Below are 27832 nucleotides of genomic sequence, written 5' to 3' on the forward strand. Positions count from 1 at the left end.
ACCTACATTTTTTTTTTTTTAAAGAGAGAGAGAGAGAGAGAGAGAGAGAGAGAGAGAGAGAGAGAGAATTTTTTAATATTTATTTTTTAGTTTTCGGTGGATACAACATCTTTATTTTATTTTTATGTGGTGCTGAGGATCGAACCCAGTGCCCCGCGCATGCCAGGTGAGCACGTTACCGCTTGAGCCACTTCTCCAGCCCCAGAACCTACATTCTTAATGCCCACATCCACGGTACTTTCTTTCCATGCAGTTGGAATCTAACATACCTTCCTCCTTTCCCTCCCTTCCCCAGCACCCCAGCTGATTGCGGATCCCTGGCAATGGAAGGAGGTGATGCTGGGCCCTCCTGGCACTCATGAGCATGCTGCTTTCAGGAAGCATCTCCCCAGGGGCCTACCCAGGGCTTCACAAAGTGAGAAGGTACAGCAAGCATTAGCATAGAATCAAGCATGAACACAGAATTAGTATAAAATGTGCAAGTTGCTATGCTACCTATTTTATGGTCATTTTCAGAATGAAATGATGTCATTGTTAGTCTTGTAATCTTTATCTCTTCATAAAAATGATAAGAGTCTCTTTTTTCCCCTGATAGGGTCCTCGGGTAGTGACCTTGCCATTCCCAGGGAGCTTGTCAGAGATGCAGCTTCTGGACAGGAATTGGCATTTAACAAGACCCCGAGGATCCCACTCACCCATGGCACATCTAGGAAGGACTGCCCTTGACAGACTCTTGCTGGCAGGACCTGGGTCTGGTCTATCACTCTACCCTGCAGTGCTTTGCTCTTGCCTGACAAGTAGGAGATCTTCAGTTTTGGGTCAACAGGACAATTACTCTTTTTACCTTGACTGAGACCCATGCCACAGATGTTCAGGACAGCAAGTAGAGGCAGCCCAAGGTGGAGTTCTGCTTAGATGGAAGGTTGCTCAGATGTTTTTCTGGGCCTGAAAAGCCACACACTTCGCCACAGCCTGCTTGCCCTTGCTGCGGCACCGTGCCATCCTGTGATTTTGTGCCCAGGGAGCCCCACCAGGAACACCCCCATCTGTGAGGGAGGGTGAAGGGTGTTGGTATGGATGAATTGATTTCAAATGGGGACACAAGGTTAAATTCCACACACCCCTCCCTAACCACCCTTACCGCTCCTGCTGCGTTCTGCTCGCTGTCCCGGAAAACACTTCACCGTGTGTTCCAGGCACTCTCTCCTGTGACCTCTAGTGCCGTGGGGCTGTTGGAAGCAGTGAGCCAGTTCTGAAGGTGACTCTCTGACTTTGTCTTCACTCTGACTAGTATCCCTCCCCTTAGCCTAAACTCAGGGAAGGCCAGGGCCAGGGCACTGAGCTGGGGCCTGCGCCCCAGGCCTGCCCAAGTGCTCACAGGTCTTCACTGCTCCCGTCAGAATTGAGCTGCTGCCTGACGGTAACATAAAAGCCCCGGTGGGAGCAGGCTGGGCATCTTCCGGCTGGTGCTAGGAAGGGTAATGTCCAAAAGGTTAGGCCTGCTTGGGTCAGGTTCCATCTGGGCTTCTTCATGCCTAGTCTGTGTCACACTGAGCATCTGACTATAGACAGGGATTCCAGGGCTCATGGGGCCAGCTCCTCTGCCTCACCTTCTCTGTCCTCACCTTGTGAGAGGTCAGGCTTCCTCTAGTGAAGACCCCTCATCAGCTCTCCAGACAGACCAGGGGCACATTCTCCTCTCCCCAACTGCCTTTCTTGTTTCCTTTTTTCCTTCTTTCCTTCTACCTTTCTTCTTTCTGCCCTTCCTTTTTTCTTTTCTCCTCCCGATGATTTCTTTCTTTCTTAGTTCTGGGCATTGAACCTAGGGGTGCTGTATCATTGAGCTATACCCCTAGTCCATTTATTCATTTATTTAAATTTTGAGACATGTTCTCATTAAGTTTCTCAGGCTGGCCTTGAACTTGTGATCTTTCTGTCTCAGCCTGCCAAGTAGCTGGGATTATAGGTTTGGCTGCCACACTCAGCTCCTTAGCTCCTTTCTAAATTATTATTCCAGCACTTTCTTCAACATTCTCCTCTTTTATGTTTTTATACCCTCTAGTGTTAGAATTTCTAAGTCCTTTGTTCATTCATTCATCCATTAGTCTATCCATTTGAAACCAACAGTTCTAAGGTAACTTTTGTCATTCAGATGCAGTAAAACATAAAGATGAATGAGGGACATTCCAGTTATCAATCCATTTCCCCCCACTCATGCCCTCAGTACTCTGGAGAACCCTTTTATTCATTCGTTATTGATTTCTGGTAGTATTACCCAGAGACCCTTGCACCTAATTCTCTCTTCCTCAAAGCCTGTTCACACCCCAGCTCATCTTTCACCTCTCACTCTCCTGAGGTCTCTCACTATCCCTAACTTCAGATGTGCCCCAGGGTACCCCTCTTCTTGGCACCTCCTCTGCCTGGCTCCTCTGCTTTTCCTGATCTTAGAGCTAATGTTTTCTTACTGCCTCAGTTTCCTCACTAGAAGCTCGAGACCATGGGACTGACCTTATTTGGTCATTCAAATATTAGAGTTCTTGCAGTTAGGTACTCAAACAGGGCCTGGCATATGATAAGTGTTCACTAAATATTAACCATCACTGTTATCATTTCTGCTCTTTCCCTCAATATGTCTCTGTCTATCCTTCTCTGGTGTGTACATTCCTTTCTTCCCTCTGACCTCTCTTTACAAAGTGATGCCATCTGCCTTCCCTGTATCTGTTCCCTGCTTTTCATGTACTCCCAGTACAACATACATGGCCTCTTGGTCTTTACTGCCCACCTCTGCCGAAGGTCACTGTGACCTCCTGCACATTGTTAAATTCTCGCCCTCTTTAGCTTTCAGCTTGTAGTGAGGTCCTCAGGCCAGCTAGACCAGAGAGGAAGCCAGGAAGATCCAGGAGCATCTGCTGGTGCAGAGAATGGGAAGAGGTGGGCCTAGAGTCCCAAGGGGCCCATGAGAAGGTTTCAGAAAGTAAGGATGGGGTGTTGCTGTCACAGAGAGATCTGTCTTAGCTCCCCATCACTGGAGCAGGATGCCTCTAGGGACAAGGTTTATGGAGGGCTCAGTGTATAGCTAAAATGGGGTTTGAAGACCTGTGGCCAAGGTAAGGGAAGGAGCAGAGGATGTCCTTATAGCTGGGGCAGAGGAAGAGGATGTGGGTGGTGAGCAGCAATGATGGGCAAGGAGGTGCCACACTATAGCTGCAGGGCTGTGATAGATGGTGGGGAGGCAGCTGTGGACACCTGGAGAGTGGGGTCATGTGCATCCCTGGGGACCAAGGAGACTGCAGCAGGGTTGCTTTCTATTGTGGATGGGGGATTGAGGTCCTTGGTGCTCTCTGATGTGTCATTCTGCACAATCAGAGCTTTTGAATGAGAGGCAGAGTGGGCCATTTACATGCACACATGTGCTCCCTGTCTCCTGCTACGTGATGTTCTGCAGCACCTTGGGTTTGCAATAAGGCCATCACCATATGAGGTCCCTAGACCTTATGCCTCTAGAACTGTGAGCCAAAACAAACCATTTTGTTTTTAATTTTAAAATGGGCAACTTGTTTTTTTGGTTCGTTTATTTGTTTTGGAGGAACTGGTTCTTTATTTCAAAAGGACACTCGTCAACATTCAGAATCAAAACACTATTGGTTTCTCTTTCTCCTAAATGTCCCGAAGAAACTACAACAAAGGAGAGTACATTAAACCAGTAAGCTTCAGAATGTGTACCTGCAGGCCTCACAGAAACCTCAGCTCAGGTGGGGAAAGAAACTTTGAAAGGTCAGCATACTGCCAGCATACCCCAACCCTCAAAAAGCAAAGTTTCAAGTTAATATAAAATTTTAAAATGTTGTACATAAACATTGTACAAACACAATGAGATGGCAGAATGGGACGGCAGCTTCAGACGCAGACAAGGGTGATGAGATGAGCTTCATACGGCCAAGTCAGTGGCAAAAACAGCCTTTCTTTCAAGACAGCAGAAGAGCAATTTAGCAGTCACCTCCACATTGAGAGGCCCATGATCCCTTCTGTGAGTAGCTGGGAAGAGGGTAGAAATGGGACAAAAATTTGGTCTGAGATCTAGCTCAGTGGTAGATCCCTTGCCTAACACATGCCGGACCCTGAGTTCAATTCCCAGCACCACAAAATAAATAAATAAATAACATTTGAAAAGTCTCAGAAATCTCCCCTTCTTAGTTTATTTATTTCTGATGGAAAAAGTGAAAAATAAAAATAAAGTTTTCCTAAAATACCTTAAAGCCAATTCAAAAACCAAAAAACATACCTGAATAGTGTAGGTTTTGGTCTTCGGCTAACTTGTCCTGGCCTTTTCTGGTTTGGCTGGTATTTCATGCACAGTAATGAGGTTTCCCATAGCAGAGTCTTTCCCTGGGCTGTGTTTGGCCCATACCTTTTCTATCCTATGGAAAGAACAATATGGATTAGGCTGGAAAGTTACCTTCCAAAAATGAGAAAAGAATGAGCTTGCTGCCTCAGAGCTGTGGAATAATTTGGAATGGTTCATAGATGATTGCTATTACAATTTAAAAAATGCAATTACAAAATGTGGACATCACAACATGCTTTTAAAGTCACTTGGCATGGTGCTCATTCCCTTTTTCTGAAGGCTTTTAGCCTCTAGCCCAGCTGGAATCTCTGGGAAAAGGCAGAGACATTTTTGGTGAAAGAGACAAGGGGTTGGAATAAGAGGACTGCTGAAAAGAGAAAGCAGCTTCCTGTTGAAGATCAGTCCTCAGTCAAGGTCAGCTTGGGCTGGCTGGTTTCAGGCAGGTCAAGCTCAGAGGCAGGAGCAGCAGGGCCTGGAGCTCTGGCTGTCATTCAGGTCAAGCAGTCTGGCCCAGCGTCCTCTGTGTACAGAGGTCTCCTCTTTGGTGCACTTCAGCTTATCTTCCAAATCATCAGTTGTCTTTTCCAGTTTTCTCAGCAAACTCAGCACAGGTCTCTGCCTCCTTGAGTTTGTCAGTAAGAATCTTTCTCTGCTCGCACTTGTCTTCCTTTTGAGAGTACTTTCCTTCAGCAGCACTCACACACTTCAGGCTCTGGTCCATCAATCTGATCTGCTCATCCATCTCTGGGCAACGGGACTCTTGACAGCTCATCTCATTCCTCCGTGTGTTCCGAGTCTCCTTCAATAATCGTTAAGTAACAGCCACCTCTTCACACTTCTGTCTGCTTCTCTGTGGTGTGCTCAGCCTCTTTGAGTTGGATTTCCAGTGGTTCCATCCTTTCCTCATCTTTGAGGTCCCAGTTTTCACTAACCTTTGGGCCTCTCACTCTCATTAGCAGCTTTTTGGCTTCCTCCAGCTTTTGCAGGACGATAGCCAGGCACCTCTGGGCACAGGTCAGCTCCCCTTCAATAAGATGGGCCCTATGGTGCGAGGAGGCTGCCGCAGCCTCAGCCTGTTCCCCAGCCACCTTTCTTCCGCTGCCTACCTCTCCTCTGTGTCATTGGCTGATGCTGCACAATCTGGATCTTGTGTCACCACCTTGAGGATGGCGATCCTGGCCAGGGTGCTCACCCGGCCAATGATTGATCTTTGGCTTCTGCTTTCTCTGCATGGCACTGCAGCCACTTCTCCAAAATATGCAATTTGTATCACCAGTGCAAGGCTTTCGAAGGCATCATCCAGGTAGAGAAGGCCTAGAGAAGAACCATTTTGAAAGAGGATGAGGAGTGGGAGAGGAAGGTTGGCTGGAGGTACCTCTACCAGGTACCTGGGTCACAGAGCTAGGTGACAAATAGTTGGAGTGGGCACACTGGGGCCTGCAGATCCAGCTGGAAGGTCCATGTGGTCCTGTGGCTCCTCCAGGATCCCAACAGCAAAAAAGAACCCCAAGCCTGAGTCTGTACCAGCCATGCAGGTTGTCAGTATAGGGGACAGGTGGGTGGGGTTACCAAGGCCATATATCTTTCCTGGCTCCTCTTCTTCCACCTACTGAATGTCAGAACTCTCCAGAATTCTGTCATACCTGCTTTACACTCTGTACTAGTGACCTGAACTTTTTCATATCACTATTCTTCTTGCTGTCACCAATAGAGACTGAGTGGGACATTCCCCTTGCCCCCTGCCCAGATCCACTCCTCCCAGCCTTTGCTGTTATTAGCTCTGTTCACCTTGAAGGAAGCCACTGCCCTCCATCTCTCCCCAGGTCCTCCCCATGCAGCCCACCCAGAGCCCAGCCCAGCTTGGCACCTCTTTGCACTGCAGTTGTGTGTGAGATTGAGTGACAGTGAATTCCCCAGGCCCCACAGCTCCCGGGACAGGTGTGGGAAGACATCTGAGTGACCAAGATACCCAGGCAGGCCAGGCATGGGGAGCTGTGCATGAGGAGACAAGCCTACTCCAAAGGCCTGAAACTTTGGAGGAAGGTGACACCTCCCAAGGGCCCCCGGGAGCAGCAGCTCAGGGCCCTGGCTGGGCCTGGCCCTGGGAAGGCCTCAGGCTGACCAGAGGGCTCTGGAGAAGAGGAGGATCACTGGTACTTGGAGTGCCGTCTTATAGCAGGTCAGGTCTTCTGTCAGGGCTCTTTGCCCTCCAGGATTCTAGCACCATGGTAGTTTCTAGTCCCACAGAGATAGATTGGTCATAGCAGGCGCAGTTTGGGGAACCAACAGACAATGTGGGTCACCTTTATCATGCCAGACTTCCAGGGCAGGAAGATATGATGAAACAGAAACCTCCAAACTGGCTGGATGGACAGAAGCTGGTTGCTGAGGTGCCAACACACCCCGAGAGGAGCCTGGCAGGCAGGCCTATTTGTAGCATCGGCCCTTCTGTGGCTGAGTACCCACAGTGACAGGCAAGGCCACTCTCCCTATGGGCACAGATAGACATAGTCTGCACTCCTCTGCTGCTTCTTTTTTTTTTAAATACCTTCATTTTGTTTATTTATTTTTATGTGGTGCTGAGGATCTAACCCAGTGCCTCACAAGTGAGGGGCAAGCCCTCTGCCACTGAGCTACAACCCCAGCACCATGCACTCCTCTGCTTCTAGAGGCCCACTGTGGACCTATGTTACCTATAGGCCTGGTGGCCCACTCCAGGCTTTTAGGTTCCGGATTGTAGATATCCCACTGTGGGGAGTTCACGTGGGGCATCTTATCTCCCTGTTTGACTGTCAGCATCTCTGGGGTACAGGGTGTACTCACGCCTCTATCTGCTGGGCATAGAGGTGCTCTGGTGAATGCTCAGGGATTGGTAACTGATTCCTCCTTTTCTTGAGGGTCCTCTGGTTGCTCCTGTGTGTCTCATAGAACAAGGACCTGTCACCGTGTGGGCTCTGGACATCTGCCTGCTGGCTGTTCCATGCCCCTACCTGAGGCCCACATTTCCAAGCTGCTCTGCCTTTCCCTTCTCCAGCCATGGGTGCCTGCCTCCTTCTGACACCCTCCTAGACAGGGCTGCCCAGCCCATCATGACTCATTCTCTCAGTTGGCAGGGAATTTGCCAGCTTTGGACCCCACCAGCGTCCTCGGGTGTGGCAATAGGTGAAGGTGAGCTGTAATGTTTTTCTCTGTCTTCATTGCTGCCATGTTATGGGTTGAATTGTGTCCCCCAGAATTCTGTATGCTCAAGTTCTGACCCCTGGTACTACAGAAGGAGTGGGGTCATCACATATATAATTAAGACAGGTTTATTCTGGAGTAAAGTGGCCTCTAATCCAATGATTGGTGTCTTTATAAAAAGAGGACTGTGGACACAAAGACACCTGCACACAGGGAGCAGCCCTGTGAAGGGGCCAGAGACGCCAGATGCCAGGGCAACAGCAGCAGGTTCCTCCCAGGGCCCCGCTATCTTGAATTTGCAGCACCAGAAGCAGGAGGAGGTAAGTGCCTGCCTTTGGAGCTGACTTTGCTTTGGCGCCTGAGCACACTATCCCAGAGAGCTGGGTGGATTTGTGGGTAAAAGGAAGTGCCCACTCTGCTGGTGTTGCAGGTGGCTCTCTAGAAAACTCGGCTCTTGTAATAGCTGTACTCCAGTGCCCTGTCTCAAATCTCCGTCCCCCTGCCGAAGGCCCTGATGGGACAAAGTTCCAAGACACAGATTTTGGGAATGCATACAACTGCCTTCCAACCCCTGGGCTGACTGTAGTCTGTTCTGATCCTGTGTGTGGATGGATGTTAATCCTGTCAGTCAACAGACAGCACTCACACTCTCCCTCAGACTTCTCCAGGTTCTGTCTTTTCCCTGAATCCCCATTCCCAGGCTGGGCAGATGGCACAGAGATGCCAGGAGTGTGCAGAACAGGGAATCTTGTAGCCTCCAGTGCAGAGAGAGGCCCTGTGGAGGCTGGAATGGAGGCTGCTCCTTCTGGAGGGATGAGAGGGGTAGAGGGCGCCTAGAGGAAGCTTATGAACCCCTGCAGCTTGTCTGTTGGGTCTCTGTCCCCAGACGCTCTTTCTTCTCCTGCCAGGCCTCCTGGTTTTAACTCCAAGCTCCTGGCCCCAGCTCTACCCAGGGGCCCTTCAGCTTGGGAAGCAGAGGGCCTGCTGGTCCCTCTGTCTTTCTGTGAGGGATTTTGTAGTTTGGAAACTCAGTTGCTGGCCTGCAAACAGGACTGGTGCTTGCCACCTAACGTGTCTCTTACAAGGTTCTACAGATAAGGGCAGGAACATGCCCCACCAGCTATCCTCTCCTTCTGCCACCCCATGCAAGCCCTGTCATTTGGGCACGCACTCCTTCCAGCTGGGAATGTGTAAGGTGGAAGGGGCCATCCTGCAGGGTGGGAAAGCCTTCTGAGCACTGCCTCACTGTGCTACAGGGCCTGTCTTGAGAGCAAGGAGTGGCGGTGGTGGTGGTAGCGGTTGTGGTAGTGGTGTTGGTGTTGTTGATGGTGATGGTGGAGATGGTGATGGTGGTGGTGGTGGTGGTGATGGTGATGGTGGAGATGGTGATGATAGTGGTGGTGACGGTGGAGATGGTGGTGGTGGTGACGGTGGAGATGGTGGTGGTGGTGACGGTGGAGATGGTGGTGGTGGTGATGGTGGTAATGGTGGTGATGGTACTGGTGTTGGTGTTGGTAGTGTTGGTGTTGGTGGTAACAGTTGCCTTTTCTGGGCTGACTGTAGTCAAAATTATTTCAAATACCCTTTCCATAAAGATGGGTTTTCTTCATGAAGGTTAGTTCATTTGTCTTAATGGTCTTTTAAAATGATTATTAGTTAGGATGATTTCCAAGGAGGGAGAGGAATCTTGTCCCTTGTGCTGTGGCTCTTAAGGTGACCATGGAGGATGGGAACAAGCCACAGGGTTTACACTATTAGGCAAAGTGGCTAGGTGTGGGCATGGGAAGTTAAAAAAAGAAATTTCTGGCAGCTCCAGGATTCAGAACCAGGTATCCACGCTCATACAGAGGTTTCCTGCAGCCCCATGCCCCTGTGACCTGCCTTGTAGCAGCCCTTGGATCTGCCCTCTGAGCCGTGAAGTGCCAGTGGTGGCTGTATCCTCTCATGGTCTCATCCCTAGTGCCCCTAGTCTCGGGCTGTGCCAGCCAAATTCAGAAACGAGATTGAAATCCAAGTGCCGCTCCTTAGAACATTAGCCTGTGGGTTCTGAGGCGGTCAGAAATAACGGGACCTTGGAGATTAGAATCTCTGGCTCAGACACACCGAGGACCTCTGTTCTCTCTCTGTTCAGTGCAGACAGCAGTGTCTGGGAAGAATGTCAGCAGGCTTTGCTGCCCTCTGACTCTGGTGTGAGGAGCAGTGGCAACGCCTTGCAAGGCCAGCGCCCACAGCCCCGCGGCATAACTGAAGCACTCCTTGCATGAGCTCTAGCCCTTGCCCATCCCCATATCATGTCGTTCTCCAGAGCCTGAGCCAGTGTGGCTCAGCCAGGAGAAGCAGCTGGCATAAAAGACAGAGCACCTGCCATTCCCCAGAGTGCTCCATGCCTGCTGCAGTCTGGCTGCAGCAAAATAACCGGGGGGTGACGAATAACTTGTGTACATTGATACAGCAGGAGTAGGAGCCGTTTATTGCACGACAGGAGCAGTATTTATACATTCCACACAGCTTATCTAATTAACATAAACTAGATACAGCAGTCAACCAATCAGGAATCTCCACACTTAATGGCTCGCTTTTGTTACTTCTCAAACCACTCCCTCTGGCATTTTGCCAGGCACCATCCAGACTTGTTTACAAACTCTAACATTCCCCTGGCAAAATGCCAGGTGTTATTTTGACTTGTTTACAGACTCTAACACATGCCCTGTGTTCTTGTGGGTTCGCTTGGGATGGTTGGAACACTGTGAACCATCATTTTGTGCTTCGAGGATCATCAGTTCCTTTTCAGGCTATTTCTGCTTTGGCAAACACACTGGGAAATTTGGATTTCCAATTTCCTTTCCCTCCTTTGCTCCTGATAGTTCATAATGTGCTGATGCCCCAGGCCTGGCCCTTTGTTATAAAATGCCTCTTGGTGCTGCCTGTATGGCCACACTGGGCTTCATGTTCCCAGAGAGCCACCAGGATTGTGGCCTCCACTCAGAGGATGTTCTGTCCTCCTCCCTCAGCCTCTGGCTCCCCTCCTGAGCCCAGTAGGTCACCCTTTGATCACTCCTTCTGCCGACAGGGAAGGTGTGAGGAGGCTGCTGGTCTTGGCTGGAGGTTGGCAGGTGCCCAGGGCTGTGGGTGGCCTGCCTGCCCCCAGTTTGGTGAAGGGCTGAAGGCCATTAGTACCCTCTCTGTGGGAGATGGAGCGCTCAGTGAAGCCACAGGCCCGGCCGTCATAAGACCATGTCCTCGTCCTGCTCCCTGGCTCCACGTGCCACTAGCGGCTGTGACATCTCATCCACACCTACTTTCCTTTGCCCCTTGTCAGGAGGCCCTGACGTGCCTGACCCTGCCTAAGGATCCTGGTCCCAGAGCTGGACCAGCTCCGCCCTCTTCTGGGTCCTCTGGGAGGGAAGAGAGGAGAGGGTAGGGTGGGCGGAAAGAAGGGGGGCGGGACCTGCTTCTTGCTTCCCTGCTTCCTCTCTGGTAGATGCACCTGTCCCGACCCCTTGACAGGTGAGTGAGCGAGTTGGTGGGGGTGCACCCTGGGTGGAGGGTCCCTCCTCTGCCATGCTGTGGTGGCTTAGATCTGCCTGGGAGAATCCTAGCTTGAAATTAACCGCTTGGAGGAAGTATGGCAAAAATGAACAAGCAGTTGCCAGACTGCATCCCAACACTGGGATCCCATCACCGCAGGCTCCTGTGGCTGGAAGGACCGTGGCATCTCAGTGTGCTCTAGCAGCTTATTTTTGCCAGGGCGGCTGTTATCAGCAGGCAGGCGCCAGCGCCCTGCTCCACTCACAGTCTGATTATGGCTGAGCTCAAACAATGGACTGAGTGTTCCGCCTGTGAGTGTCCTGAAGGAAAGCTTTTCCCTCACCAGGATCAAACGCTCGGCTCCCTTTGTGATATGTGAGGCCACAAGGCAGGCTTGTCTCTTCCCCAACAGGACAAGTGCTCTGGATCTGGAGAATGGCCCTGCAGCGGGTGCCCTGGGCCGGGCTCTGTTTGATTTCCACCAGGCCTTACATGTCACCACACAGATCCTGTCCTGCCATTGGTTGGAGTATCCCTGCAAGAGGCAGAGGGGTGTTTGCAGACTGGGGAGCAGGTGGGTGAGGTTTTGATACCTTCCCTACTCTGAGGACCTAGGTCCAGCCCTGCCCCTCACTGCCCACAGCAGGCCTCCAGCTCCGCTCCTTCACCCAAGGCAGGGCTGTGCTGGTTGGCCTCCGCTCTGTGTCATGGGCTCAGCTCCCCGGCCCTCTCCTGCCCACTCTTGCAGCACACAAGTCCTTGACACCAAGGAGGCTGGAAACCAGAGTGGCCAGCACTGTAACCATGTCACTCAAAGGAGATTTCTAGCTCTTTCTTCCCTCCTCCAAAAGGAAGCGTTTGGATGGAGGACGTAGACAGGTCCCTCTGGCTCTAACACACCATGAACCTAGACTGGATTTCTAAATCTGACGTGGAGATTGACATTGAAGTGACATCCCCTCCCAATTAGCCAAGGCCCACTTGGCTCTCTATAGCTGCTTCACCCTAACTCATAGGTGTGTGTCCAGAGCGGTCTCAAGTCCCTGGCTCTTGCCCAGCCTCTCAGATATGGTAGACTTTGGGTCTCCCTGAATAAGGGTTATTCCAAAGCAGAAAATTGATTTCTTTCAGCCTGAGATTGACTTCCTATATCTTCACAGCTCACCATTCAGGAGCTCTCCTCCTTTCTACCTTCCTCCTCTTTAAGATCACAGACAAAGGTAGAAAGTTCTGCCTGAGTTGTTACCATCTGAAGAATATGGACTTTGGAGCCAGAAGATGATAGGATTTAGCCCCTAATTCTGCTATTTCCCAGCTGTGTGACTTTGGGAAAGTTACATAACCTCTCTGTGCCTGATTTTCTTCAACTATGAAGTGATGTGTCATCTCTTAGAGCCCTCATCTCTTAGGGTTGTTGTGGGGAGCAAATAAGATAACGCAGTACAGTGCCTAGCACGTGCTAAATCTGTACAGGTGCATGACGAGGACAATGAAGATGATGACGCCAACATCATCATCCTGAGGTGGCAGTAGATAGTGGAACAGCATGGGGCTTGGAGTCAGGGACCTGGGGTCAGACTTGCTCTGTACTCATTGGTGGTGGGAAATAGATTTCGAGTCTCGAATGCCGCGAGACAGACAGCAGGGCTGACAGGCAGGCTCACCTCCACGGGGCTAAGTCTCTCCTTTCCCCTTCACAGGCACACATTCTGGCAGTTCCGCCATGAGAACCCCACGACCAGGGTGGGGGGCCCTCCCCCCGATGGGCTCCCTGGCTTCAACAGTGGGGTGATGCTGCTGAGCCTGGAGGCCATGCGCCAGTCCCCGCTCTACAGCCGCCTGCTGGAGCCCGCGCACGTGCAGCAGCTGGCCAGCAAGTACCACTTCCGCGGCCACCTCGGGGACCAGGACTTCTTCACCATGATTGGCATGGAGCACCCTGAGCTCTTCCACGTGCTGGACTGTACCTGGAACCGGCAGCTGTGCACCTGGTGGAGGGACCATGGCTACAGTGACGTCTTTGACGCTTACTTCCGCTGCGAGGGCCACGTCAAGATCTACCACGGGAACTGCAACACCCCCATCCCGGACGACTAGGTGCATTTGCACCGCCTGCTTCTGCTCTGGGGCAGGCCCCAGGGAAGTATCACCCCCTGGAAAGACTCTGCAGAGACTCCTCCAGGATCATGGTACTGCAGATCTGTCACCCAGCTGGTCACTGTCCTGAGGCCACCCAACGAAGACTGGCCTTTGCATTGCTGGTGCTCAGGACCTTCTTCCTTTAGAGGACCAGGCATCAAGAAGCATGCACACATAGACATCTTCCTGTAGGCTGGGAACAGCATATGAAGAGAGGGAAGGAAAGAAAGTGGTGCCCAGGTCCTTAAGGAGCCAGAATACTTTGAGAAACTGCCTTTCTTGGACCAAATATAAATTTAAATTGGCAGGCTTCTATTTTATGAGAAAGAATAAACAGTACCACTGTGGTTCCCACTGAGCTCTGGATGAATGAGCCAGGGTTTTAACAAGCAGTCCAGAGCTGAAGCTTCCGGAGGAGGCCTGACCTTCCATGTCCTGACCTCAGGAGCTGTGTGCTCCCTCAAGACACTCACGTGGCATGGCACAGGCTGCAAGATTGCCACCTCTCTGAGGAAGGCCTCCAGGGCCAGCTGGGGCCCATATAAAAGTTTCCTTGCTGTACCACTTAAAGCTTTATCCCCCAATAACATCCCAGAATTCCATTATCCCCTATCCATCCAAACCAACTCCAGGTGACCTGATTGTACTAAGAAGTCAAATCCACCATCAAAGAACAGAGACTGGCCACCCCAAGGACATGCAGTGCAATCATCAGGCCTGGGAAGACTCATTCCAAAGAATAGCCCAGCAGTTCCCAGGTGCACCTGAGTGGGCTCGGAAGGGGTGTTGCTCATAGGCTTCTAATTATTCTAGTCTCTGTTTAAAAAAAAAAAAAAACATCACTGTACTTTCCTGTCATGCCACACCAGACCCTGTACCCGAGCAGACATTACAGTGTGGTTGTCTTTCTTCTTGTGAGGGCTTCTCCTGTAGGCAAGCTGCAGACATGAAGGCCCTGGGGTCCCATTTTGTACTTGAGCTGATGTCCTTGGGCAAGAAATATTGTAGGATTTTCATCTTATTTTTAATTTTGTTTACATTTTATTTTTTTCATCATGGATGAGAATAGCTAATAAATAATCTTTGAGAACACAGTGGTTCATGTTGTTTGTTCTCCAAACAGTATTCAGCCATATGAAGCTTCTGAAGGAGGAGTGCAATCAATACCATCCAGGTCCCCTCTTCACCTGAATAGGTGTTGCAGCCTCACAGCGGGTCTCTGAGACCAAAGAGCGGGCATGTCTGAGGGCATCAGGGAGGCAGGTGTCTGTTCGGTTCAAAATGCAGAATGATTTCATTCTAGATACTGATGGGTCTGTCTGCTCCTGGGAGCAACCCCACCCCGACCCCCAGGACCACCCTCACCCCCCTCCCCTGCCTCTAGCTTCCCAGCCCCGCCTTCCCCATTCCATTGAGCCCTGAGTGGATGAGGGGAGCATGGCCTCCCCAGCCCTCTGCAGTGGCACAGTCAGTCCGTTCTCTTGGTTACTTGATTTCCTATTTATAGCTACCAGTTACTGAGCGCCTGCTGCGAGCAAAGCACTGTATGAGGGGGATTTATATATGCTGTTGATTATACTCATGAAAACCTCAGGAAGGTAGTTCTGATTCTGAAATTGACTGTAAGAAAATGTAAGAGACAGGGCCAGAGTCACACACAACATGAAAAAGCCTGGAAGCCACTTAAAATATTGAATAATGAAATAGATAATGTATGCTGTGGCCACATAATGGAAGACTTTATTAAAAATCATATTTGAGGGAATATTTAATGCATCAGGAAATGCGTACAGTATACTATTGAGTAAAAAATAGATGGAAAATATAAGATTTATATGACATGAGCCTTTATTTTGGAAATTACATAAATCTATGTAATTTTTAAAATATCTGTATGAGTTTGTGTACATAACAGATATGCACACACATAAAACTCAGTATGTGTAAAAGAGACGAGGGGTCAAGCCTGTTCTGCTGTATTTCATTAGTTGAACTCCTAAAAAGCCATGTGTTTCAAATATCACAATTAAAAAAACAACAATAGAAAAAAAAACTTTCAGTGCCGGGAGGAAAGTGGATTAAAGGCTAGAAAATTTTGGAGTAACAATAATCAAAGGATTTTTCTGCAGTAATTTCAATAATTAAAGTATTTCTAAAGCTATGAGTATCTCTTGTTATTGCAAAGAAAATTAATAAACTCACTGTTAAAAATGGTCAGAAGCCCAACAGCATCTCCCACTTACTTTTGAGATCCCTCTCCAGGAGCGCCCTCTCCTCTGTCCCCAGTGGCTGTACCACCTGTGGTGAATGACAAAATCACACACCACAGGAAACCCAGCAAAGGCACATTTGACAAATCTTGGAGTGCTGGTTCCTGCATGGGGTCCTGTTGTAACCAGTGTAATGCAAACGTAATTAATTGTGCTGTACTTAATTTGTTTCATGAACACTTTCACTATTGAGTGGTTTTCATGAAAAGAACAAAAGTCTGAAAAGAGAATATTTCTGGGTACTAAAATTAAGTTACTTTTAATCTTCATCTATATTTTGTGTTTTTATAATGAATATTAATCTTAATGCCACACACTTTTAACTACACTCCTCTGCAATTAAGGCAAGTAGTAGTGCTGACCTTTTTTCAGCTTGTGATTGGCTGTGGCTGACATAAGAAAACAAAATCTAGGTCAAGAAGGCTCCGAGTCCTCAACTTTCCCAATGGATGCCCTGTTTCTCTAAATAAAAGTAATCTAATAATAGCAGCTCCAGAGCCTGCTTTCATCTTGCAGATACTGTCATCTTTTGTGTGTACACAAGGTCCACTCCACAAGTGATAATGGCCTTTGGAAAGCTTGTGGGCTGGTTGTTGAGGTTTATTCTTGTATGTGTGTCAAGCCAGGCAGATGACAGCCTCCCCATCAACAGCATTTCCTCAAGCCACAGAATAACATGTTGGTACAGTGGGCTCCCGACCTAGTGCACACCAGGTGCAGGGGCAGCTGGCGCTTGGTCCCTGCTTTGAATAAAAGCCAAACCTTTGCTAATTTTAAAACTCTTACTGGCTGATCTTAGTTTGGGAGGCCCAGAAATTGGGCTAAGTCTGGATTTGGCAGGACAGACATCTCCAATCAGGCAGTGTGGTGTAGTGGAGAGAGCCACACTCCTGAGACAGGCACCCATCTCTGAATCCACTCTCTGTTCTCACTAGCTGAGCCATCTTGGACAAGCAAGTTCACATCGTACCCATTTCTAGACGTAGGTAATAAGCAGGGGCTGGGGCTCTTCATGGGCTCAAAGGAGGGTTGGAGGAGGAAAAAAGATATATAAGAACTTGGTAAGTGACAAAATAATGCAGAGATGTAAGAGGAATTCTGATAATTATTACTTAAAATATTCTTTTTAAATAAGAAATGACTGACATCTGGGGCTCATACAATGTGCTGTTAGCATCTCCCTAAGCCCATTGCCCAGCCAGGTACTTGCTTGGAGGCTATCCACTGTTCTCTTTAGCCACCCTACTCTGCAGAGGTCCGGGGATGTAGAGGTCAAAGGCGACCACAGCTCACAGGTAGCCTATTGAGTGTGACTTAAGCAGTCAGGGGCTAAGCTACCTCAGCTCATGGGTAATTTTTCAGGGGGTCCTTGGATAAACTCTTCCCGGCTCTAGGCCTAGGTTTTTCTTTGTAAAACCAAGGTGGTGGGGGTAACGGATTGACCAGGTCTCTGAGCAGCACCTCTACCCCCAGCTCTTTTTGGAGCAGCACCGCGGGGTTCATCCGTGCTGTAGTAGGGAGTCCAGATCTCAGCAAACCCTGCAGACCTCAGCCCACCATTCACCAACTTGGAGTTTTTGCCCATGCACACTAAAACTCACGTGAAATTTATTGTCAATACCCACAGCATGCCCCCAAACCCCACAACATTTTGGACAAGCAAAGTGAGGGGTGCAGACTAGCTCCAGAGGGCTATATGGACCCCGAGAAAATGAGCTTCCCTCCAAGGGCCCCAGTCCCTCCACTTATGGTCTGTTGGTAGCTGTGCCAGCTGCAGTCTTGTCTTAGCTTTTGGCCATGTACCCAGCTCTCCGGGCCTCCCAGGCCGAGCTGCTTGGGATACAGACCCACAGCCCTTAGGTCACACCTGGAGAATGGCTGAGTCCCAAGGCCTTCCCAGAGAGATCAGGGGAGCTGCCCTACAGGACACGTCAAGTAGCACCCGACCAACCATTCTCTGAGTAGCTTGTGCAGGGCAGAAAAGCCTTCTAGAGCAAAGTGCAGGCTGCCGGCCATGGGGGTGGGCTCAGCGCCCACAGAATGTCTACTTGTACCTCCATTCTGAGGGGGAAGAGGACCCCCCCCCCCTACGCAGACACTCAGCAGCCAGCTGAAGACCACACAGTATCAGAGCCAGCGGGGCCTCTGCATGCCTTTGAGGCCAAGCAAAGGGTGTTCTAGGGGCTTCAAAGTACTTTCCTAGAGGTACTTGCTGGGAGCGCAGCAAGCCCTGGAGCCAGGTGGGTTCTCCAGTGTGTGTTCTGTTGGCTCACCGAGAGCTCCTTCCTGAAAGGCAGACATCGCTCCAGCCCCACCCTGAGCCCCACAGGCCTTTGCTCCTGATACTGGGCACTGGCCTGTGTAGGATCATGTGGGCGTGGGGCCTGGGAGCCCTTCTGGCCCCCCAACAGAAGCAAATTAATGGCACACTGCTGTCTCCTGTGAGCACCTCCATTGTTATTATGTATTCCCTTTTCTTACCACATCCCACTCCCAGCCCCCAGCAGACCATCATTCCAATGTGTGTCCTGTGTACCCTTCTGTGTTCTCAGCACGGCACTCTTGTTTGGAGTCCTCGTGTTTTGATCTAGGTAACTCCAAATCTGCCTCAGGCTCCCTCCTTCCCCACTCAGCACCGCCTATCAGACCCCCACAGTTCTGCTTCCCCATTCCAACGCCCTCCCTTCTTCCCCCACCTTGATCAGGTAGATGGACGCCCAAACCTCTGGCCCACGCCCTCACCCCAGCCCTATCATCCTTGTCCTGGCTCTTCGTGACCCTGGCGAGAAGTTCTTCATGTTGTAGATCCAGGAGCAAAACTGCCAGATCACAAAGTAGGTGGATATAGAGGCTTCTATTTTTGAGCTAGGTTTGACCCAGGTGCCAGCTGCTGAGTGGCAGCCCCCTCTCTACCCTCCCCAGGATGAACCACTGCTCTCTCTTTGTGCCTGTGCTCTTGTTCACCTGTAGGTCATGATCATAGTCCTCCAAAGCGTGTGACTCCCAGCTAAAACCGCCTCTGTGTGACTGCTATTATGCTCTGTGGGAAGAGGCTAGATGGGAGGCAAGACCCCTTTCCAGTCCTCAGTCCTCCCTGGATGCCCTGGGCCAACGGAACACCCCCTGGGAGAACCCACTTGGCTCCAAGGCTCGCTGTGCTCCCAGTGCTGCTGTGCTGAGTGGAAGGAGGGTGACCCATGTGAAACACCTTGGAGCCCCTAGAACACCCTCGCTCCCTCACACCCTGGCTGGTCCCCAGTGCCACAGGCCTCTGACTCCAGAACCTTTGTGAAAGCCCTGTGGTCAGCCAGGGAGTGCTCTGGTCTTTGGGCCCCAGCCTGGTGTTCATGCATGAGGGTACCCTGCTCTCACTCAGGGCACCACCTCAACCACATTCAGGAGGCTCTTCTCCCATCCAGCCCAGCCCAGCCCGGGTTCTTCCCAGAGCCCAGAATAGCTTTGCACAGGTGTGGAGCTGAGGCTGAGGCTTCCCACTGGACGTATATAGAGGGCCTGGGCTGGCAAGGTGAGCTGCCTGGGCAGCAGGTAGCCCTCTTTGTGCAGGAAGTTCTCTTTGGTGGCTCTCCTCTTCCACCTCTCCTCCCTGGCCCTGTCTCCCTCCCCAGGGGCCTCTTGCCACCCCACAAGCTTTGAAATGTCCCAGCTGGGGCTTCCACTGTCTTGCTGGCACCCACCCCACTCCCACCTCTCCCTGCTGGGTTTCTGCTGTTGCTAGTGGGTGGACTCTGAGATGGGGAAGCGTGTGGAGCGTCCCGGGAAGTGCTGTGGGAGGGGAGGGAAGCAGGGTCAGGCAGAGAGCTGTGCAGGAGTCCAACACAGGCCTCAGCCCATCCCATTCAGGGAGCTGGGATAGATTTGCAACGAGGAATGAGGCCCTTACCTGAGCTCTGTGGAAATATGAGCTCTTTTTCATCCAGACTCTGGGTATGACTCGGGCTATGAGGATCCTCAAGGCCTTTAACACTCGCCTGTCCAGTCACTGGGCATCCGTTGGCCTCAGGGTTTGGGCTTCAGCCAGGATAATCCTTAGGACTACACTCTGAGCCATCAGCAGCCAACAGTTCAGGGCATCAAGGTCCCATCCTGATGGGGGTCTGGGCAGCACACCACAGTGTTCACTCCAGGAGCCCTGTTCCCTGTAGGCCCAGCTGCCCACAGCCCCCTCTGTATTGTCCTCTTTGGCTTCCCTCTGAACCACTCTCCCCTCAAAGGCCTTTAGCCCTGGGCATTTCCTGCTTCTGCTCTGACCTCTTTTGGGCTTCTTAGCAACCCCACCCCAGAGTGGGAGAGCCCAGGCTCAGGCTCGTTGTGTAGGCCTGCCATGTTAACCCTGCCCAGACTGCTACAGCCCAGCGTGCCCCATGGTGTCAGGCTGATCCATTGACAGCCCCAGGGAAGGTCATCTGCTGTTTGCAGGGAACAAGATCCTTCCCTTCTGTCCCTTCACTCAAAAATTAGATGCCTACCAGAGCCCACAGGTCCACAGTGGTTCTGTGAGTGGCTCTGGACACAATGACAGGCTATAGGGATGCTGCTCAGCAAGAAGGACAGGGCCTCAGCCCCCTTGGTGGCAGGTGACCTGTGTTCTCCCTGGGCTAAGAGCCCTGCTGTTTCCGGGGATGATGCCAGTGTTGTGAACCTCCTCCAGGGCTACCCTCTGCTCACTGGGGACGGGGGCTGGATTTCATGGAAAGAGCACAGATTCAGAGGGAAAGAATTCAAGTTGGCATCCCAGTTGTGACAGCCCCGAGCATTGGTTGGATTCTGGAGTTATAGTGGTGACAAGTGTGGACCATCTCCATCCTGATGACACATCCTACATGGCGAGGAGGTCTCACTGCCTGGGCAAGAGCTCTGAGTGGGAGCCAAGTGTCCACTGAAAGGGGTACCCCCGATTCACACTAGGGTGAAGGATGTCTCCTTGAGGACATGATGAGACCCCCCCAAATGTGCCCCTGTGAGAGACAGCATGGTTGTGTGTCCTTGACTTGACCTCTGAGTCTCTCTCCCACACCTAGATTCCCAACTCCACACAGGGAGGTACTGTTTTCTGGGAATGAGGAAGTTACCTGAACTCTGTTGATAAATGTGAGCTGTATTCTGTCCAGGCTCCGGTGGGACTGCAGCCACTAGGATTCTGAAACCTGCCTTGCCAATAACTTGTTGTGTGCAAGTTACTCTCACCTCTGGCCCTTGCTGGCCTCTTCACTCTGAGCCATCGCAGCCAGAGTGAAGAGGCCAGCAAGGGCCAGAGTTAGTCAGAGCCTGCAATTCAACACGGAGGGGGAAACAAACCTCTGAACACAGTCAGCATCCTCATGTTCCAGGGAATCAGCCCACACAGGCATGGTTTGGGTGAGACAAGATGGGGCCTGGGTGGTGACCCTGAGTCTTCTCAGGCTGGGGCGTCTGGACCGGGAGTTGTAGGTTGTTGGTCCTGCCAGAGGGTTGAAGTCTTGGGTAGGGGTGTCTTGGTACTAATAGAAAGAACATGGGAATTGTGTGAAGCGCAGAGAGCATCCCCCGACTCAGGTCTGTGTGAGCACCTTCACCTCCACCTGTGCAGAGAGCAAGCTGAATTCAGACCTAGACAGTGGCCCTTGAGGATTAAGGAACAACAGCCCAGTCCTTGCACTTCCCAGAGTGCCTTCCCCGGATGTGCCCAGAGCCTCTGCAGCCCCTCCCATCTCCACCTCCTTTCCACCGCCTGCTCTTCTGTGGGGCCCCAGCTAAAAGCCTTCAGCTGGTGTTGGGAGTCCCTTTCCATCCCCTGTTCCACCTTGTGTGTCCCCTTAAGTGTGGTGGAGAATCTCTTCTGTCAAGGATTTCTTGTAAGATAAAGCTGTGGGATGATGGACACCTCCTGAGGGAGTGAGAGGCCTGGAAAACAGGGCTCCGGGACTGGTGGCCTGCAGGAGGCCATGAGGCTTGGGAAAAGTGTCGGGGCCTGTTGAAGAGTCGTGAGTGAGGGTTTGAGCACATGAGAGGCTTTAGGAAGAGTGTTGAGGAGAAGAACAGGATGGTGACATTGGTAGCAAGGAGGTGCTCCGTGGGGCCTCCTGGCAAGGAGAACAAGTGGCCCTGACTTACATTCCATCCTGACTGCTGCCAGGAGCCTCCCCAGGCTCCAGGGCCCAGGGTTTGTGTGGGCGACACCTAACATGGCTCAGAAGCCTGCGAAATCTGCACCATGGCCCTCTTGAGGGACAGACCCCTGCTTCTTGCTGTATTCATGGCAGTGCGCCCTTTACTCTGGGGTAAGGTTAGCAACCCCAGCCCTCCTCCTCCTGTCCAGGCCTCTTGGGGTCAGTGGGGGTGACAAGGGTGAGGGAGCAGTGGAAAAAGAGTGGTTCTCCTGAACTCTTTTTGTTCACGGGACTTTACTGCTCAAAAACAAGCACTATGGAAGGGTCTCACCTGCATGACTTTGTCTTACTTTACAGCAGTGACCCCCTACGAATTAGAAGGGAAAAGAACTATTTCCACAGTACATAAAGGGGAAACTGAGGTTTAGAGAGGCAGAGATACTCGCGTGGCAAATAACTTACACTAGGGCAAAGGACTTCTAGCCCCAAAGTATTTTATCACTCAAGAAGTGTTTATTGAGTTCCTACTAAGTACCAAACATGATTCTAGGTGCCAGAGACACAGCAATGATCCAGAAGACCTGGTAGCAGTTGGGAGTACCCTCACCAAATCACCCACCAGAACAGGTTTACAATTCAGGATTTCTGCCCAGCCACTGAACTGCCTCCTGAAACAACTAGTGTGGACTCTCGTCTCCTGTAAAGATCTTCTGCATTTGCCATAGGGGCCACTCTTCGGAGCTGCCTTGATTCAGTGTGCCACAACTGTAATGCTTTTTCCCCCACATGGATGCTATTTCCTTTGACCTGGATATCAGTCTGTTTTTAGCTAACAGAGGAAGAGAGTGAGGGGCTCAGAGGAGCCAAGAGAAGAAAGTAGTTCAAGAAGGAGGCAGTATTTAATCGAATCCTGTGGTCCTGGAAAATAAAGTAAGGATTGAAATGATTCTTGGGACATGTTTGCAATACAACTGAAGATGTCATTTTAAACTGTATGCTTTAGACACAGATTAGGTGGCTGTCTCCCCCAGTGTGGATGTACAGGGAGCGACTCACTAATCACTTGATCACCTCTTCACACCTGCCCAAGTGAAGAACAGCTTCCTGGCTTGTGCCCACGTGGACTGTGTGTTGGAAATGGCTCATGGTGGCTTGGGAGAGCTGGATGCTCATTCTCTGGGAATTTTTCAATCTTGTTAAAAACAAGCGCTATTACAAATTGCATTGTATAAATTTTTGAGTAAATAAATTATCTTAAAAACAAAGGTAATCAATATCCAAGACTCACCATAGTTACTTTAGTGCATTTTGTTCTCTGTCCTCTTGAAGTTATCTGTTGTGGGAACACTACGTGTTCAAGTTCAAGTACACTACCATGCACCTTCTCCCATCTCCATGATGGTGACGCCACATTGGTAAATTATATTATACCACAGAAATTGGAAAATGCCACAAGCCAGGACTTTTGATTCCAGACAGTAGGTGGTTATGTATGTATCAACAGACAACTGCTTGTACAATTCCTTGCATATTTTTCTTGCATGTACAGATGAGTGAATGGGCAGACGGTTAGTGGATGGATGGATGATTATTTGTATGGTTTGGGGCTTCTTTTTTAAGTCACTGAAGCCTGAAGACTATGTTTCCAGGGCTTGAAATAGCAAACCATGCTAATAGTCTCATCTAGCCTGCCATGGGCCTGTTCTTAGCTGAGAAACATTTTCTATTCACTATCTTTCCCACAAGCACAGAAAGTGAAGAGCTTGCTTTGAGAAATGGGACTACATCCACTTAATTTGCTAGGATAAGTGAAGCATTTCCTAGGAAGGACAGGGATACTCTTCTCTTCTTCATGCCTGTGGGTGGCTTTGGTGCCAAGCTGTCCCGTTCATTTCTTTGCCCACATGCAGCCATGGCACGACAGGCTGATGGGACCACACCTCCGTGGATACACATGTCCTCATTTCTAGAGCTTCATAGGTAGCGAGGCTGAAGGAGGAGTCATGCACACAACTCAGGGCTTGCAGAGTGGTCGCCATGTAACGGGTGGAGTGGGACCTGTATCCACTGTAGAAACAAGTTGGGCCACCATTTAGTCGCCAGTATCTGCCCCCTCCTGTTTCAAAAGCCATCGGGAAACACCCAACACCATTTTCCCGTCCCCTTGAGATGGTGGAGGAATGGGTTCTAACCCCAGCTCCACTCCTAATACCCCACAGAGCCCTAAGTATGATCTCTCGCCATACTGGACCTCATTTTCCCTTCCGTAAAGTAATGAGATGAACTTAGATCAGCGTCTATCAGAAGCTATTTTGGGAGAAAAATTATCTGGTCAAAAAAAAAATTTCTTGGGAACTGTTTAGGAAATCCTGTGCTCACCCTGCATCCCTTCCTTGGAGAATCCCCATGTCCCCCAGGGCATCCAAGGCCTGATGAGTCCTGCAGGAGACGACCACATCTGTTTTCAACATCCTAAAACTTACTTCATCACAGAACCTTTTGAGAAAACTGCCGTTCTGGAGTATTAAAACCTCATTGTAGATTCAGGTCAAACATCTTTGGCAAGAATTTTTACAGATGGTGGTATCTCCTCTGTATCAACCTCAAGGGGCAGGTTGACATGAGGTTGTCCCAGCATTAGTGGTTCTGGGTTTAACACCTTGGCTAGGACAGACCAGCTGAATCTCCCTAACAGAAAGGGTCCCTTTCCCTTTCATTGGTATACTTTGAGACCATGTGAATATACTGAACCCAAATATCTCTCTCCTACTGGTCCCAGCAGCTGGTAACATGTCTGATCACTCCTGGGGGTTGACAAGTGGTGATGGGTGAATTCTGGGTTCCTCCTGGCTACCAGCCTGCTTCTGAAGAGAGGCACTGCCCTCTCACCTTTACCTTTTAGCCCAGTAGTCTTAAACCCTGACTGATTTTTTCCATCTTTTTCATACTAGGAATTCAACCCATGGGTGCTCTATCCCTGTGCTACATCCCCAGCCCTTTTAATGTTTTATTTTGAGATAGAGTCCTGCTAAATTTTGAGGCTGGCCTTGAACTTGTGATCCTCCTGCCTCAGCCTCCTGAGTAGCTGCGATCACAGGTATGTGGCACATGTCCAGTTCAGGCTGCACATTTTAATTACCTAAGAGCTCTTTTTGCCTGCCCCTCAAAGTCTGATTTTTGGGTGGGGTTCAAGCATGGACCTTTCAAAGCTCCTGGTGATTCTGTACAGGCGAGTGTTCAGCATTGCTGCTCTGGGTTCCGGGAGCTAAAGAAGGATTTGAGGCACAGGAATGGGTGTCCCAGGGAGTTTCCTAAGGTCCCTCTGTCTGTGGGGCTAGGACCAGGAGGAGCAGGTGAGAACGCTGTTGTGAGCATCCTGCTGAAACACCAGGAAGAGGAAGGGAGTTCTGAGGAACAACACTCATGGATAAAAGGCATTTTGATGCTGTAGACCCAGGAGCTGTCTTTGAGGAAGTTTATGGGCTGAAGTTAAGAAAAAAAATGATGAGCAATGCTGTTTGTGCGTGGGGCAGGGCTCTGTGCCTAAAGAGTCTTCACATCCCTCAAAACTCACATTTGGGAATGTTGGGGAGGGCAGAGGAGGACTGATAGGTTGGACAGGAGAAGAGGCCAGGGCCAGACAGGGGCCCCCACTGCATCTGTCTTGAGGTGCCCTACCACTGGGCCACCAGTGTCTGCCTCTCATCTGCAAAGTAACTGAAGATCCAAGAGGGGAAAATGCTCATCTTGAATTATGATTCTCATTAGTTTCAGGATTTTTCTTGTGGTTGGCTTTATTCTGCTGTTTGTTTAAATAACCTAAATACATAGCTGTCAAGAATAGTAGGCAGGTAAGAGCACAGAAAGAGGGTGTTGGCCTAGAGGGAGCCCATTACCTTCAGGTTGGACTCTGGGGTACCTGTCCACCCCAGCTGGAGTGACTCAGAAAAGCCCATCCAGAGGTGATAGCTCTGGCTTGGCACCTCTTCTTCATGCAATGGGAGTAGAAGGACCTTTACTGGGGGTGCCTAAGGCTTTCCCAAACAGCAGGACTTGTAAGGCAGCTAGAGGTTGACATAGGCACCAGGCCCTGGGCCTCTCCCCTCAGCTCAGCAAAGCCTCAGGAGGTCTGGCCGAGAGCCAGTGAGGAGCTGGCTAGACCTCCCCACCCCTGCAGACCCCCAGACCTTTATCCTGGATTTACAGACCACTGCAAATCTGGGATAAAGAACATTCCTGGGGCAGGGGATATTTCCTCATTGTGAAAGGTAAGATTTCATTTTAACTTTCCTCCATCTGTTCTACATTTCCATCAAAACATAATATTGCCACCCAACCCTGAGGGAATGCAGCGAGGTTTAGTTAACAATAATATTGGCAAAAGAGTCTGTTCAGGAAACTGGATCCCTGCTTAGCTTTCCTGAGGTTCCACATGTTGCCCCATCCTGAAGGACCAAGTGGGAGAATATTTTGAAACCAACTTTTTGTTAATCTTTGGAACATCAATTTTAGTATACATTTGTGAGAAACAGAAATTTATAAGGAGCCCAGGCAGTTGGTTGCCACTACATGTGCCCTGTGAGAGGGGAGTCTTTCAGGTCAACCTGCAGGACACCAAATCAGGAGCTCTGATCGCCATGAAGGCAGAAAGATCTCTGGTAAAGCAAATTTGTGACAATTATAAAAGCTAGTGCCACTTTTTCTTTTCTACAAGATGGAAGAGAATAATGTAACAGCAAACCCCAACAGTGTTGTATGGTATTGAACACACAGTGCATCTGCATGTAACATTGTGACATCACCAGCTGAGGGGTGGGGATGGAGAGGCACAGCAGCAGCATTCTCTACACTACCGAAGTTGCCCTGCTGCAGATTTGCATCAGGGTGGTGTTCCTTTCTCCTATTAAATGGAACTCCCAGTGGGAACCACAAGAAATAACTATAGGACATAGCCACAGTGAGAGGTACAAAAATTAAAATGTTTCATCACATATATCAACTGAACAGAAGAGAAGATAGCCATAGAATGACAGAAGTCACACTGAATCAAACCTTGCCCTGCTCTGCTTCTAAGGACCCAAGCCAGGTTGAACTCAAGCTAGCCCCTAAGGACCTCATCTTAGGTAATCACACCATAATAATGACAATTCTGGGGGTAGGGGGAGAAACTTTTCCTTAGATATGGAGTTTTGAACCTACACCTGTCTTCTGGGGATAGAATTTAATCCATAACACTCCTTGGTCCTACTTACCTGAGAAATTTTATCATTAGGTGTTGAATTTGGTCCTATAATTATTCTGCACCAATCCATTCAACAATCATACATCTGTCCTATCACCTTTTCCTAGTCCCCTAGCTTTTCTCTCTATGAAATTACATTTATTTTACTATCATTCCTGAAGAATGTTTTCCAAATGAAAAATTTTGATTTTTAGTATGTTTTTCCTTTGGGTACTTCGAAAATGTTATTTTTACTGCCTTTGGTCTTGCGTAGGTTTGGATAAGAATTCCACAGTCACTTCAATGGTTCCATATCTGTTAATAAGCTATTGTTTTCTTCTGGATGACTGCAAGTGTTTTCCTTCATCCATGGTTGGTTAGAGCTCTCCATGTGTCTGGGCATGGAATCATTGAGTTTCTCCTGCTGGGGTTTGCTAAGCTGTTTTAATCTGTAGATTCGTGTCTTTCATCACATTTGGAAAATTGAGACATACTTATTTTCTGTGCCATACTCCAAGCTCTCATTTGGGATCTCTGATGACACTAATGCTAGGCCGTCTCATAGGTCACTGAAGTTTTATTTATTAAGAATAATAGTAGCAGCAGCAGCAGGAGAAACAACAACACAAAACTTTCTTCTGTTTTTTTTGCTTTGAGCAAATGCTGCTGATCAGTCTACAGGTTCACTTATATTGGATCTCCTGGATGACCTAAGCACAATGACTCCCAGGGCCACAGTCTTGCTCTCATTGAGCACACTGAGGCCTACTTCTATTCAGGGTCTGTGAAGATGGTTGCCACTTCTGGGTTTCTGGACAGCTAACCATGAACTCCTCTGACTTGTGGATGTGGCACTTACCCAAACATCCATTCTCTCTTGGCTGCACTTGTCAGCAGCAGGCAAGAAGAGGCTGAGGAAGTGGTGAACCAAAGGAGGCCTCAGGGAGAACAGGCATTTGGGGACAACGGTGGGCAAGTGAGTGTTGGCTATAGGAATGGAGCCCATGGTTTTGGGCTACTTGTTGGCAGGGCCTCAGCATGA

At 49.8% G+C, this 27832-nt stretch overlaps 1 protein-coding gene and 1 pseudogene across 3 annotated transcripts in view; one reads left to right on the top strand and one right to left on the bottom strand.

Annotated features, from left to right (window-relative positions):
• The window catches only part of Xxylt1 (xyloside xylosyltransferase 1), a 218555-nt gene that overhangs the window by 155521 nt on the left and 35202 nt on the right, over window positions 1-27832 (top strand). Inside the window, exons 4-5 of one of the 3 annotated variants that reach the window (XM_046457936.1) lie at window positions 11466-11627; window positions 12754-14282. The exons of 1 other annotated variant lie outside the window; for it this stretch is intronic. In XM_046457936.1, coding sequence (XP_046313892.1) covers window positions 11466-11627; window positions 12754-13150 — 559 coding nt within the window. In that variant the 3' untranslated portion in view covers window positions 13151-14282. Of the gene's footprint in view, window positions 1-11465; window positions 11628-12753; window positions 14283-27832 lie in introns of those variants that run through there. One more of the 3 variants, XM_046457938.1, reaches the window with a different exon arrangement.
• On the bottom strand, window positions 4796-5876 carry LOC124101712 (tropomyosin alpha-3 chain-like; annotated as a pseudogene).

This window comes from Marmota monax, unplaced genomic scaffold (genome assembly GCF_021218885.2).
Source record: "Marmota monax isolate L192 unplaced genomic scaffold, Marmota_monax_Labrador192_F-V1.1 WCK01_AAM20220418_F8-fsc00052, whole genome shotgun sequence".
Taxonomy (NCBI): domain Eukaryota; kingdom Metazoa; phylum Chordata; class Mammalia; order Rodentia; family Sciuridae; genus Marmota; species Marmota monax.